The sequence below is a fragment of the Oncorhynchus kisutch genome, linkage group LG6, assembly GCF_002021735.2.
Source record: "Oncorhynchus kisutch isolate 150728-3 linkage group LG6, Okis_V2, whole genome shotgun sequence".
In the NCBI taxonomy this organism is placed as follows: Eukaryota; Metazoa; Chordata; class Actinopteri; order Salmoniformes; family Salmonidae; genus Oncorhynchus; species Oncorhynchus kisutch.
The window spans coordinates 4,753,877-4,767,027 of record NC_034179.2 but is presented as its reverse complement, the minus strand read 5'-3'; the positions used below and the strand labels follow the sequence as shown (position 1 = coordinate 4,767,027).

Genomic DNA, 13,151 nt, shown 5'->3' with positions numbered 1-13,151 from the left:
ATATTATTTAATGGTGGTTATGATTAGCCTGGTGTAACCAACCAGATGGCTCCATTCATCATTATATTTCACTTCAGATGTCAGAAAACGTGAAGTGAAATAGAATGGTAAACTCCATGATCAGGCTGGTTCCACCAGGCTAGGTTATGAAGGTGAATAGGAACAAAAGTAGAAATTGCTTAGACCTTTGATCTGATTGAAGTGTCCTCCCCGTTCCATTTATAGGAATGCTCACAGCGAGGGCATGTCTGCTTGACGCCGAGGGTCCCCTTGACGCCGAGGGTCCCCTTGACGCAGAGGGGATGCTGCATGTTCAGTTGTAAACTGGACATCTGTCGAACGAATGCAGCAGGCAATCCTCATAAACAATGGGCTTCTTTATCTTATCCTTAGCCTGATCACTGCGTTTTTAATGCAGACGAGAACACTGAATCCAGCTTCATACAGATGTGAGCTGGCGAACGGTAGCCTGCCATTGAGTTTTATGGTGCTTTCAAGACAACTGGGAACTCAGAAAAATGACATCAGTGATCTTCGGGTTGGAAAGTCAGAGCTCTGGAAAGCAGTGGAGGCCGCTGAGGGGAGAACGGCTCATAATAATGTCCGGAACGGAGCAAATGGAATGGCATCAAACACATGGAAACCATGGAAACCAATGTGTTTGATGTGTTTGATACCATTCCACTGATTCCGCTCCAGTCATTACCACGAGCCCCATCCTCCCCAATTAAGGTGTCACCAACCTCCAATGTTAGAAAGAGGCCTGAATTCCGAGTTGGATGGCAATTTTTCCCCAGTCGGAACTTGTTTCTTTCTGAATTCCCAGTTGTCTTAAATGCACTGAAGTCGGAAGTCTGAGATTTTCCGAGTTCCAAGTTCCCAGTTGTTTTGAACACGGCATTGATGCTCAGAGGGAGACTGCAGGGAGTTCCTTTTGATCCAGGAACCTAAACTCCTCTGTAGTGACCAGTGAATGGGTTGTCTGCAGCATTCGGTCGAATGACAGCTCAATGGGTTGTTCGATTTCACTTACCAGCGTGTCAACTGAGCCAGGATCACAGTCAAACGGACTGGGAAGTAGGTAACAAAGTACTTTTTTGGTCAAAAGAGACAATAGCAGCAAGATTATGTACAAAATGAGTTACAAACTATGTGGGAAAAAAACTAACAAAATAGCACAGTTGGTTAGGAACCCGCAAAGGGGCAACCATACCCTCTGGTGCCATTATACTTACTTAACCAGCAATAACATTATCTAACGTTATTTGCTCATTTATACCAGAGAGGTCATTATATTCCAGTATCTCTGGTTATATTTACCACCACCGGTTGTTGCACACCAAGCTAGCATTACTGGTGCTGACTTGGGGACCGACAAACTCCAAGCTAGGCTCTAAGTTAGCTTCCTCGGTTGCAGGTCTGCAGTCTCCTGCAATGCTCAGACCGCAGCCCTCTGCCTTTAGTTAGAAGGCAGTTGCCTAGCCCACCAGGTTTAGAGTGTGCTGCCCTGCTAGGCCCAAAGTTCACAGCACTATACACTATAGTAATGGGCCTCAACATCACATTCTGACAGGACAACACTATAGTAATGGGCCTCAACATCACTTTCTGACAGGACAACACTATAGTAATGGGCCTCAACATCACAATCGGACAGGACAACACTATAGTAATGGGCCTCAACATCACTTTCTGACAGGACAACACTATAGTAATGGGCCTCAACATCACTTTCTGACAGGACAACACTATAGTAATGGGCCTCAACATCACTTTCTGAAAGGACAACACTATAGTAATGGGCCTCAACATCACTTTCTGAAAGGACAACACTATAGTAATGGGCCTCAACATCACTTTCTGACAAGACAACACTATAGTAATGGGCCTCAACATCACTTTCGGACAGGACAACGCTATAGTAATGGGCCTTAACTTCACTTTCTGACAGGACAACACTATAGTAATGGGCCTCAACATCACGTTCCGACAGGACAACACTATAGTAATGGGCCTCAACATCACGTTCCGACAGGACAACACTATAGTAATGGGCCTCAACATCACTTTCTGAAAGGACAACACTATAGTAATGGGCCTCAACATCACTTTCTGAAAGGACAACACTATAGTAATGGGCCTCAACATCACTTTCTGACAAGACAACACTATAGTAATGGGCCTCAACATCACTTTCGGACAGGACAACGCTATAGTAATGGACCTTAACTTCACTTTCTGACAGGACAACACTATAGTAATGGGCCTCAACATCACGTTCCGACAGGACAACACTATAGTAATGGGCCTCAACATCACGTTCCGACAGGACAACACTATAGTAATGGGCCTCAACATCACAATCTGACAGGACAACACTATAGTAATGGGCCTCAACATCACGTTCCGACAGGACAACGCTCTAGTAATGGGCCTCAACATCACTTTCTGACAGGACAACACTATAGTAATGGGCCTCAACATCACAATCTGACAGGACAACACTATAGTAATGGGCCTCAACATCACAATCTGACAGGACAACACTATAGTAATGGGCCTCAACATCACGTTCCGACAGGACAACACTATAGTAATGGGCCTCAACATCACAATCTGACAGGACAACACTATAGTAATGGGCCTCAACATCACGTTCCGACAGGACAACACTATAGTAATGGGCCTCAACATCACGTTCCGACAGGACAACACTATAGTGGGCAGATCTTAGGGAATAAGCAATATGTCCATAGCGGGTAAGGGCTCAGAAATCAACAAGCTCCAGCTAGCATTTTTTTCATATTTTGTGGGACGGGAGAAATGATCTTTATGCCATAACTCTACAATGAATATGCTTGTATGTCTAGTGAGACAATTTGTAGAAATGAAGTAATTGAGCCCCCCATACCTCACTTTGCCATACCCTAGGTTTAGCTGAACTAACCTCATTTTGCCATACCCTAGGTTTAACTGAACCAACCTCACTTTGCCATACCCTAGGTTTAAACTGAACTAACCTCACTTTGCTGGTCTGTCCTCAGTTGCAACACTCACTAACGAGTTCCAAACAGACCTGTAGACCTGTTCATTGGGAGCTTCATGAAATGGGTTTCTATGGCCGAGCGGCCGCACCACATGCTTAAGACCAACATGCGCAATGCCAAGCGTCGGTTGGAGTGGTATAAAGCTCGCTCCCATTGGACTCAAGAGCAGCAGAAACATATTATCTAGAGTGATGAATTTACACTTCACCATCTGGCGAATCTGGGTTTGGCGGATGCCAACTGTAAAATTTGGTGGAGGAGGAATAATGGTCTGGGGCTGTTTTTCATGGTTCGGGCCCCTTAGTTCCAGTGAAGGGAAATCTTAACGCTACAGCATACAATGACATTCTGGACAATTCTGTGCTTCCAACTTTGCGGCAACAGTTTGGGAGAAGTCCCATTCCTGTTTCAGCATGACAATGCCCCCGTGCACAAAGCGAGGTCCATACAGAAATGGTTTGTCTAGATCATTGTGGAATAATTTGACTGGCCTGCACAGAGTCCTGACCCCAACCCCATCAAACACCTTTGGGATGAATTGGAACGCCGACTGCGAGCCAGGCCTGATCGCACAACAGCAGTGTACGACCTCATGCTCTTGTAGCTGAATGGAAGCAAGTCTCCGCAGCAATGTTCCAACATCTAGTAGAAATCTTTCCCAGAAGAGTGGAGGCTGTTATAGCAGCAATGTTCCTACATCTAGTGGAAAGCCTTCCCAGAAGAGTGGAGGCTGTTATAGCAGCAATGTTCCAACATCTAGTGGAAAGCCTTCCCAGAAGAGTGGAGGCTGTTATAGCAGCAATGTTACAACATCTAGTGGAAAGCCTTTCCAGAAGAGTGGAGGCTGTTATAGCAGCAATGTTCCAACATCTAGTGGAAAGCCTTCCCAGAAGAGTGGAGGCTGTTATAGCAGTAATGTTCCAACATCTAGTGGAAAGCCTTCCCAGAAGAGTGGAGGCTGTTATAGCAGCAATGTTCCAACATCTAGTGGAAAGCCTTCCCAGAAGAGTGGAGGCTGTTATAGCAGCAATGTTCCAACCTCTAGTGGAAAGCCTTCCCAGAAGAGTGGAGGCTGTTATAGCAGCAATGTTCCAACATCTAGTGGAAAGCCTTCCCAGAAGAGTGGAGGCTGTTATAGCAGCAATGTTCCAACCTCTAGTGGAAAGCCTTCCCAGAAGAGTGGAGGCTGTTATAGCAGCAATGTTCCAACATCTAGTGGAAAGCCTTCCCTGAAGAGTGGAGGCTGTTATAGCAGCAATGTTCCAACATCTAGTGGAAAGCCTTCCCAGAAGAGTGGAGGCTGTTATAGCAGCAATGTTCCAACATCTAGTGGAAAGCCTTCCCAGAAGAGTGGAGGCTGTTATAGCAGCAATGTTCCAACATCTAGTGGAAAGCCTTCCCAGAAGAGTGGAGGCTGTTATAGCAGCAATGTTCCAACATCTAGTGGAAAGCCTTCCCAGAAGAGTGGAGGCTGTTATAGCAGCAATGTTCCAACATCTAGTGGAAAGCCTTCCCAGAAGAGTGGAGGCTGTTATAGCAGCAATGTTCCAACATCTAGTGGAAAGCCTTCCCAGAAGAGTGGAGGCTGTTATAGCAGCAATGTTCCAACATCTAGTGGAAAGCCTTCCCAGAAGAGTGGAGGCTGTTTTGGCAGCAATGTTCCAACATCTAGTGGAAAGCCTTCCCAGAAGAGTGGAGGTTGTTATAGCAGCAATGTTCCAACATCTAGTGGAAAGCCTTCCCAGAAGAGTGGAGGCTGTTATAGCAGCAATGTTCCAACATCTAGTGGAAAGCCTTCCCAGAAGAGTGGAGGCTGTTATAGCAGCAATGTTCCAACATCTAGTGGAAAGCCTTCCCAGAAGAGTGTAGGTTATTGTAGCAGCAAAGAGGGGACCGGCTCCATTTTATTGCTCATGATTTTGGAATGAGATTTTCGAGAGCAGGTGTCCAAATACATTTGGTCATGTAGTGTATCATACAAATTGTAAATTCAGAACATATCTTACGAAATGGATAAAGGACATCCACAAATGAATACACATCATATGAAACGGATCATATCATACTAAATTGTGAGTCTGGGCTTTATGTACAGAATAATACGAAATGCTCTGAGACCAGGTTGTCCTATCGCACGGGGCACTAGCCTACATGGTCGGGGAAACGTTCTATTATGTACACATTTGTATTGTACATTAACAAACACTTTAAAATAGTAACTGGCTTTCAAATGGCCAGTTAAAAAAAGAATGAAACATTTGAGCGACGCGGCATAGAGGGGAGGAGGCGTCAGTGACTGTGTGACATCTATGCAGAGTAGTTTCAGGAACGAGAGAGAGAGAGAGAGGCGTATGGTATTAGTAATCGACCAAGCAGAAAACCCCACAGTACAACTGACAGCGGCTTTGCAGCTCAGACGAGGAAACGAGAGGCAACGAGAGTAGCAGAAGGAAGAGAAGCCCGATTTCTCCTATGTCAAACGTCAGTTTACAGAGAATAAATTGGATTATATGAATTTTTCCATCTGAATTCGTTGGAAGATTTTTGTTTAACGCACGGATATCGTATTCATTTTGAATTGATCATCTGTACACACACACACACACACGCTCGACCGACTCACAAACAGCGTGCGTGGGTAACATCTACCATACGATGGATGGTATTCTGTGTCACCGTTGATCGGTGTGATTAACTCGAATCACCGGAGTTGAGTCACTGGATTGTTTCACGGGGACGTTATTTCTCGAAACGTAACGTTAGTAGGCTAATCAACTAGTCATCGTACTGAACGGGCTTTCCTGTCATCATTGTGAGACGTGAGACATTGTGAGACTTTCGCCTAGTGTATGTATTTGAACAACATTATTACGTTACACTATTCTTGCAATTGGTCATTTATAATGTAGCCTACTGTGTGATAAAGTAATAACGGGACAATGTCCAACTGGTCCAACTGTGTGCTATATACATCCAGGAGCCTCCCGTATCAAAACAGGATAAAACTATTACGGAACTGTAAATAGTAGCTTATCAACCCAAATAATATGAACCCAGTAACAGAGAGTTGTTTCATTTTCATTCATTGGTAAGGTTCTATTCCAAGGGAAGCAATAATCTATGAATTATGATTGATACAGCATAAAAGCGAATGCTCAATAAGTAGGCTACAAACTCAGGAGGAAAATGTTATCGAAATGCTGCGTACTGTATAGAGAGGTACGCTGCAAGTTGCTCCGACTGTTGAGCTAAAGATAAAGTAGTTTGGTATTCCTGTAAGCCATAGAAGTAATGCATATCATATCATGTCAATATAAAGCTATATCACATATGTAGCCTACTGTATGTTTTTTTTTTTTTCAAAATTACATATTATAATATCCAACGTTTATTTTATTTTTTTACTCTTACAGGTGGCAGACTTCATATTGGAATATTTTTTTAAACAAAAGTCTTAGTCTTCACAGTTAATGTGAAGGTGGAACACTTCGACCTCTATATAATAATCAGATGATGAAGATTCTGTCTCCCTGCGTCAATGACGGCTAAAATGGAAACTCCTTTCTACCACGACGAGTCCCTAGGTGTTCCTCACAACTTCGGACAACACCATGCTGATTACCAACGTTACCAGAGCCACAAGATGATGAGTAAGAAGGTGGCACATAACTTCTCAGGCGGTTCCCACAGCAGCTCTGGCCTGAAACTGTCACAAAGCCAGCCGGGGAGTAACTGCAATATCAATCCTAATAATCTGGGAGGGATTAACAGCAACACAAACAGCTCGTTAATGCCCGGCGGCTTGTCAGATATGAACCTTCTGAAGTTAGCCTCCCCTGACCTCGAGCACCTCATCATCCAGTCTAACCAGGGCCTAGTGACGACATCTCCTGTCCCCAACCCTAACGGAGGCAACCCCTTCATGTACCGGAACAACGCCACTAACGAACAGGAGGGTTTTGCCGATGGGTTCGTCAAAGCCCTGGCGGATCTTCATAAACAGAACCAGCTGGTTGGAGCTCCCGTGTCCCCTTCCTCCTCTATGCAAGGCCCCTACCAGAGGAACATCATGTCTGCAGGAGACCTGCCCATCTATACCAACCTCAGCAGCTACAACCCGAACCACCCCAGCCATATATCATCATCCTACCCAGGGGGCCAGATGCCCGGCGGCTACCCATGCCACGGCCCCCACGGACCCGGAGGCCAGGGACCCCACCATCCTCACAACAGGGGGTTGGACGCCCCTCAGACTGTCCCAGAGATACGTCACCCTTCCGGGGACCCCACCTCCTCCCCTCCCTCGCTCTCTCCCATCGACCTGGAGACCCAGGAGAGGATCAAGGCCGAGAGGAAGAAACTACGTAACCGGATCGCGGCGTCTAAGTGTCGTAAAAGGAAGCTGGAGCGGATCTCCAGGCTAGAGGAGAAGGTGAAGGTTCTGAAGACCCAGAACTGTGACCTGACCTCCACCGCCTCGGTACTGAGGGAACAGGTGGCCCAGCTCAAACAGAAAGTCATGAATCACGTCACCAACGGCTGCCAAATTGCAGTCAGCTCAGCAGCCCTGCAGTCCAAGAGCACCGGGGAGAGGGAGAGCACCAGCTGCTGACCAACGGACTGTACTGTACAGGGATGAGGAGGGTGGTTTTCTGTTGCTCTGAGTCAGTCCTCTCTAAAGGAATTAGTACCTCTACAAGGTAAATGATGGGTGTTGTGGGTAAATAAAGTACTACGTGAGATGTTGGGGAGAAGGGAGAATCCCACCTCTCTATGCTAACTGCTAACTACGTGAGATGTTGAGGAGAAGGGAGACTCCCACCTCTCTATGCTAACTACGTGAGTGGTTGGGGAGAAGGGAGAATCCCACCTCTCTATGCTAACTGCTAACTACGTGAGATGTTGAGGAGAAGGGAGACTCCCACCTCTCTATGCTAACTACGTGAGTGGTTGGGGAGAAGGGAGAATCCCACCTCTCTATGCTAATTGCTAACTACGTGAGTGGTTGGGGAGAAGGGAGAATCCCACCTCTCTATGCTAACTGCTAACTACGTGAGATGTTGGGGAGAAGGGAGAATCCCACCTCTCTATGCTAACTGCTAACTACGTGAGATGTTGAGGAGAAGGGAGAATCCCACCTCTCTATGCTAACTGCTAACTACGTGAGTGGTTGGGGAGAAGGGAGAATCCCACCTCTCTATGCTAACTGCTAACTATGTGAGTGGTTGGGGAGAAGGGAGAATCCCACCTCTCTATGCTAATTGCTAACTACGTGAGTGGTTGGGGAGAAGGGAGAATCCCACCTCTCTAACCTCTACAGACACTTTGAGTTGTCGTAGTAACACAACAAGAAAAGGACATGGGACACCTCTACTTTCCTACTTTAGTTTTGTCCTCCCGCAGCCCCGACAGTGACCAAAGTATATCTGTGCTCAATAGGAGCACATTAAACCACACACACACACACACACACACACACACACACACACATAGACTGAAGACTGTGCTCTACAACACTGACCCTTGTACATAACCAGGCAACCATTGGAGCGTGAGGAGCGGAGGACATTGTGCCTCTAGTATACAGTTCAGTAGGTTCCCGGGTGTTTTTGGTAAACAGGAAGTCTAATAACAGAGAAGGTGTGAAACATACAGGGTTTCCCTGTAGGGTAGACGTACATGTCACCTCAGAACCGGAATTCCTACATTCTAAAAGGTCATCTCTCTCTCTCTCTCTCTCTCTCTCTCTCTCTCCTCTCTCTCTCTCTCTCTCTCTCTCTCTCTCTCTCTCTCTCTCTCTCTCTCTCTCTCGTATGATTTCAGAACAATTCCAAAAGGTGTTCTATTGTATTTCTTACTGTCATTACCGTAGTATTTTTGCCAGCTAAACATTTGAGTCGAATCAGAAGTAAAAGTTTTACTGAGTTTGACTTTTAAAAAACCAACCAGACTCTATTTTGAAGTAAAGAGAAAATAGGAGATTCTTTCTTTTTTTTCCACTCAAAAACAAAAAAAAGCAATTGGTCAGAGTATCACCATGTTGATCAAATCTATTGGACGTGATGTGTTGTAGATGATTTATTTGTTTAAGAATTACAGGATTTAGCTGTAAAACTGCCACATTTTATTTCAGCCTCATGGCAAGATGTGTAGAATAAGCATGAGATCAGCTCTAAAATCGCAAATGTTTCTATAATGGGGCTCCAGAGTGTTTCTAATGGGGCTCCAGGGTGTTTCTTATGGGGCTCCAGAGTGGTGCAGCAGTGTAAGGCACTGCATCTCAGTGCTAGAGGTGTCACTACAGACACCGTGGTTTGAATCCAGGCTGTATCACAACGGGCTGTGATTTTGAGTCCCATAGGGCGGCACAGGATTGGCCCAGCGTCGCCCGGTGTAGCCCGTCAATGTAAATAAGAATTTGTTCTTAACTGACTTGCCTAGTTTAAAATAAAGGTTAAACAAATATTTTCTCCATGGCAATATGTGTAGAATTGCAGGAAATGTGCTTTAAAACAACAACATTTTCTCTCAGCCTCTGTTTGGAGAGGGTTGGGTTGTAGCTAAACAGCCATGGAGGACGGCTGTTTGGAGAGGGTTGGGTCCACTGATTGACTAATATATTGTTCAATGTGGTAACATATTATATATTATATACATTGTGTATCAGCGCTGTGTTAACCTGAACTACACTGTGTCAGAAAAAAAAAAAATTAAGGGACATTTTAGATAAACTTGGCTGTGTTATTAGACGGACAGACGGACAGATGGACAGATGGACAGATGGACAGATGGACAGATGGACAGACGGACAGACGGACAGATGGACAGATGGACCGACGGACAGACGGACAGATGGACAGATGGACAGATGGACCGACGGACAGATGGACCGACGGACAGACGGACAGATGGACAGATGGACAGACGGACAGATGGACCGACGGACAGACGGACAGATGGACAGATGGACAGATGGACAGACACACGGTTGGACAGTAGAAAGGGAAGAGGCTTCTTGAGAAAGCAGCAAGCTAGACTGAAGTAACAAGACAAGGGCTTTTAATCAAAACTGGATGATTAAATTAATTTCTTATTTTACAAACATTTCTGGAGGAATTTATTTATGCAAAATGTATCTCTGATATTTATGTTTTCTGTACACAGGACGGATTTAGTGTCTCGTTTACAATTTTTTTCGGAGGGGGGGAATACAATATATTGCACATCAATCAAAACATGAAATCTTGTCTGATATTTATCTGCGGTCTCATCATGGTCTCTACACAGCGTAGAAATGTCTTTGGAAACTATTGGATACTTTTTGTTTTTTTCTCTCTTGTTTAAATTTTTTTTTTTATTCCTACAGTGCAAATGTGATTGTCGATATAGTAGGTAAATCATATCAGAAGAGCTTTAATTACTATGTCAAAAACAAAACCTTACTGCGGTGACCGAAATGGTCACCGCAGTTTCTTGATGCAGACACATTTTTTAAATGTGTCGGCATTTTATTATGATGTATTCGCTTCTACACATATACATGTAAGGTTAATGATAATTATGTCTCTACTTTATTTACATCAATCTAGAGAGAAATAAATAAATAAATAAAAAATAATAATAATAATAATAATAAAGAAGAATCTGTCAAATAGTTTTTTTTTGATCTTCAAGGAAAATATGTATTTTTTAAACTTGAATAAGGCTTTTTTTTTTTAAGTCACTAATAATTATATATTTTTGTACAAAATGTAAATCAACGTTCCTAAAGTTCTAGATTCAGTGAAAATGATGACGACCACCTTCTAACAGTTTAGTGTGCTTCTTCTCTCTCCATACTGTACATTATTTATTGAGACAGATTTTGATGGTGGTGGTGTAGGTGTGTGGGGGGGGGGGGGGGGGGTAGTATTATTTTGTATGTACTGAAGTAGGTGTGTGTACTTAGGAACATTACTCTTTGTTGTGTAAAGTCGTTTGTGTCAATTTCAGTGAAATAGTATTCGTCTGTTTTTACGGTGACATATTTATTTTCCAGTGTAATACAAGATTAAAAAGGTTGTTGATGGGACCACAGAGGGTCTGTCTAAATTCGATCAGAGTTGTGTGTGGATCTTTTCATTCCTGGAAAAAAAAGAACTATTCCTCTTTTGGGGAGAATGTTTAAAACACGTGTTTCTGAGACTAGATTCATTTCAGTAACTAAGCCAATCTGAGAGAAATGTGTGTTTTTATACGTGTGAGTAAAGGAATGTCAAACAGTAAATTCTACTAGCACTGTAGTCTGTGGTTTGATGCTGTATTGGGTTGAGATTGTCCTAGTATCCCTGTGATTTGTTAGGCTAAAGCCATGGTAATAACATTTTAAAAGGCACTACTACAGGTATTTGGAGTGCAAAGATGAGAGAGCGAGAGAGAGAGAGAGAGAGAGAGGGAGAGAGAGAGAGAGAGAGAGAGAGAGAGAGAGAGAGAGAGAAGAGAGAGAGAGAGAGAGAGAGAGAGAGAGAGAGAGAGAGAGAGAGAGAGAGAGAGAGAGAGAGAGAGAGAGAGAGAGAGAGAGAGAGAGAGAGAGAGAGAGAGAGAGAGAGAGAGAGAGAGAGAGAGAGAGAGAGAGAGACTGAGAGACTGAGAGAGACAGAGAGAGAGAGAGAGAGAGAGAGAGATTACCTGATGTTCATTGTAAGCACCTGACCCCTCATGATCAAGCCAAAGAAAAGAGTTTATCAGTAGATACAAAAGGGTTTTGATACAGTATAACATGGTTTACTTTACAGTGTCTATTTGCAAGGGTTTAGATACAAACATGTAAAGTAGACACGATGTTACACATAAGCCCTGTTTCCACCTGGTTCTAATTGTCCTGATCTTTTAAATCATCATTATCCCATCCTCTAAAATCATGGTCAGTTTGGCACCATTGACTGATTATAGCAATGTGTCTTACAATATATAAATACATTATATTTTTAAAGAATAGATGTTAGGTAAAGGGACCAGGAAATCTGGTCGCAATGCAGACACAGTGGACAGTAACGCATTTTAATGCCATGTGTAGAAGCACGTTCAGAATGTAGGACAGGATCTGGACAAATGACCCATGTATAAACGGGGCCCTTCTGAAAGTTGACAACAATATTGAAAATACAGTCAATTGTCATGATTTATCACTATGACGATGAACAATCCATGTGATCAATGATGAATATTACCTTGTAATGGATCAATAACAATAATGGTTTTAAAAAGGGAAGTCAAGCTGTGGTGTATGACGTTATATTCTGGATAGCATTGACACAACAGTTGGTGTGTACTCAGTGGAAAATTCCGTGTCAAAGAGGTGCGTCCCAAATTGCACCCTTTTCTTACCTGACGACTCACCCTGTATTGAATTCCTCTGCTCCATCATCGCCACATACGCTCAGTCTGAAACTGCCGTCCTAGCAGTCGTTTGTGTGAAATCAAAATGAGGGGCATTATACGAAACAAATATATAAGCGGTTTGATTGTCTTTTTAGTCAGAGTAGCAAAGTTGCTAACGTTAATCGTGTATGCCGGCTATGGCCCAACCCAACCAATCAGAACGATGTGTTCGCATTCTGTAAATCGTCGGGGAGGGAGGCAAATCTAAACTCATCGTGGATGAAGAAATGTTAGTTGGCCGGAGCGATATGGATGGGTAGCCAGGCAACCCTAATCCCTATAGGGCGCTTCTTTTGACTCGGGTCCAAAGGGGCTCTGGTCAAAAGTAGTGCACTATAGAGGGAATAGGATGTCATTTGGAATGCACTAGAGTCCCTGTCTGAATAGTGTTGACTATGAGAGGGACACATGACTGTTGACTACAGGGCGACTTGCCTTGGTTTAACTGTTAAACTGTTTTTTTTCTTTGGTTTTTACAATATGCTGTCTTCTTGAAAAAGTGTTAATTGTTTCCTTCAATGTTTATGAATAAATCAATAATAAATCAAATAAAAAGAGTAGGTTTCTGAAACAGGATTTTTTAAATATTTTTTAAAACTTGTTGTGTCATCATCAGGGGACAGAGTATCATCATCATCAGGGGACAGCTACAGAGTATTATATACAACACTCACTCTCTACTTT

General features: G+C 43.6%; 1 protein-coding gene across 2 annotated transcripts; it reads left to right on the top strand.

Moving 5' to 3' along the window:
- The first annotated feature begins 5,429 nt into the window (after positions 1-5,429).
- Positions 5,430-11,143, top strand: june (JunE proto-oncogene, AP-1 transcription factor subunit). 2 transcript variants are annotated; one of them, XM_031826040.1, is made up of 2 exons: positions 5,430-5,894; positions 6,461-11,143. In XM_031826040.1, the coding sequence occupies exon 2, from the start codon at positions 6,586-6,588 to the stop codon at positions 7,657-7,659; it is 1,074 nt and encodes a 357-aa protein (XP_031681900.1). In that variant the 5' UTR covers positions 5,430-5,894; positions 6,461-6,585; the 3' UTR covers positions 7,660-11,143. The 2 variants fall into 2 exon arrangements, with proteins under 2 accessions (XP_031681900.1, XP_031681901.1); XM_031826041.1 differs by having other exon boundaries at positions 5,436-5,528.
- Positions 11,144-13,151: the final 2,008 nt, after the last annotated feature.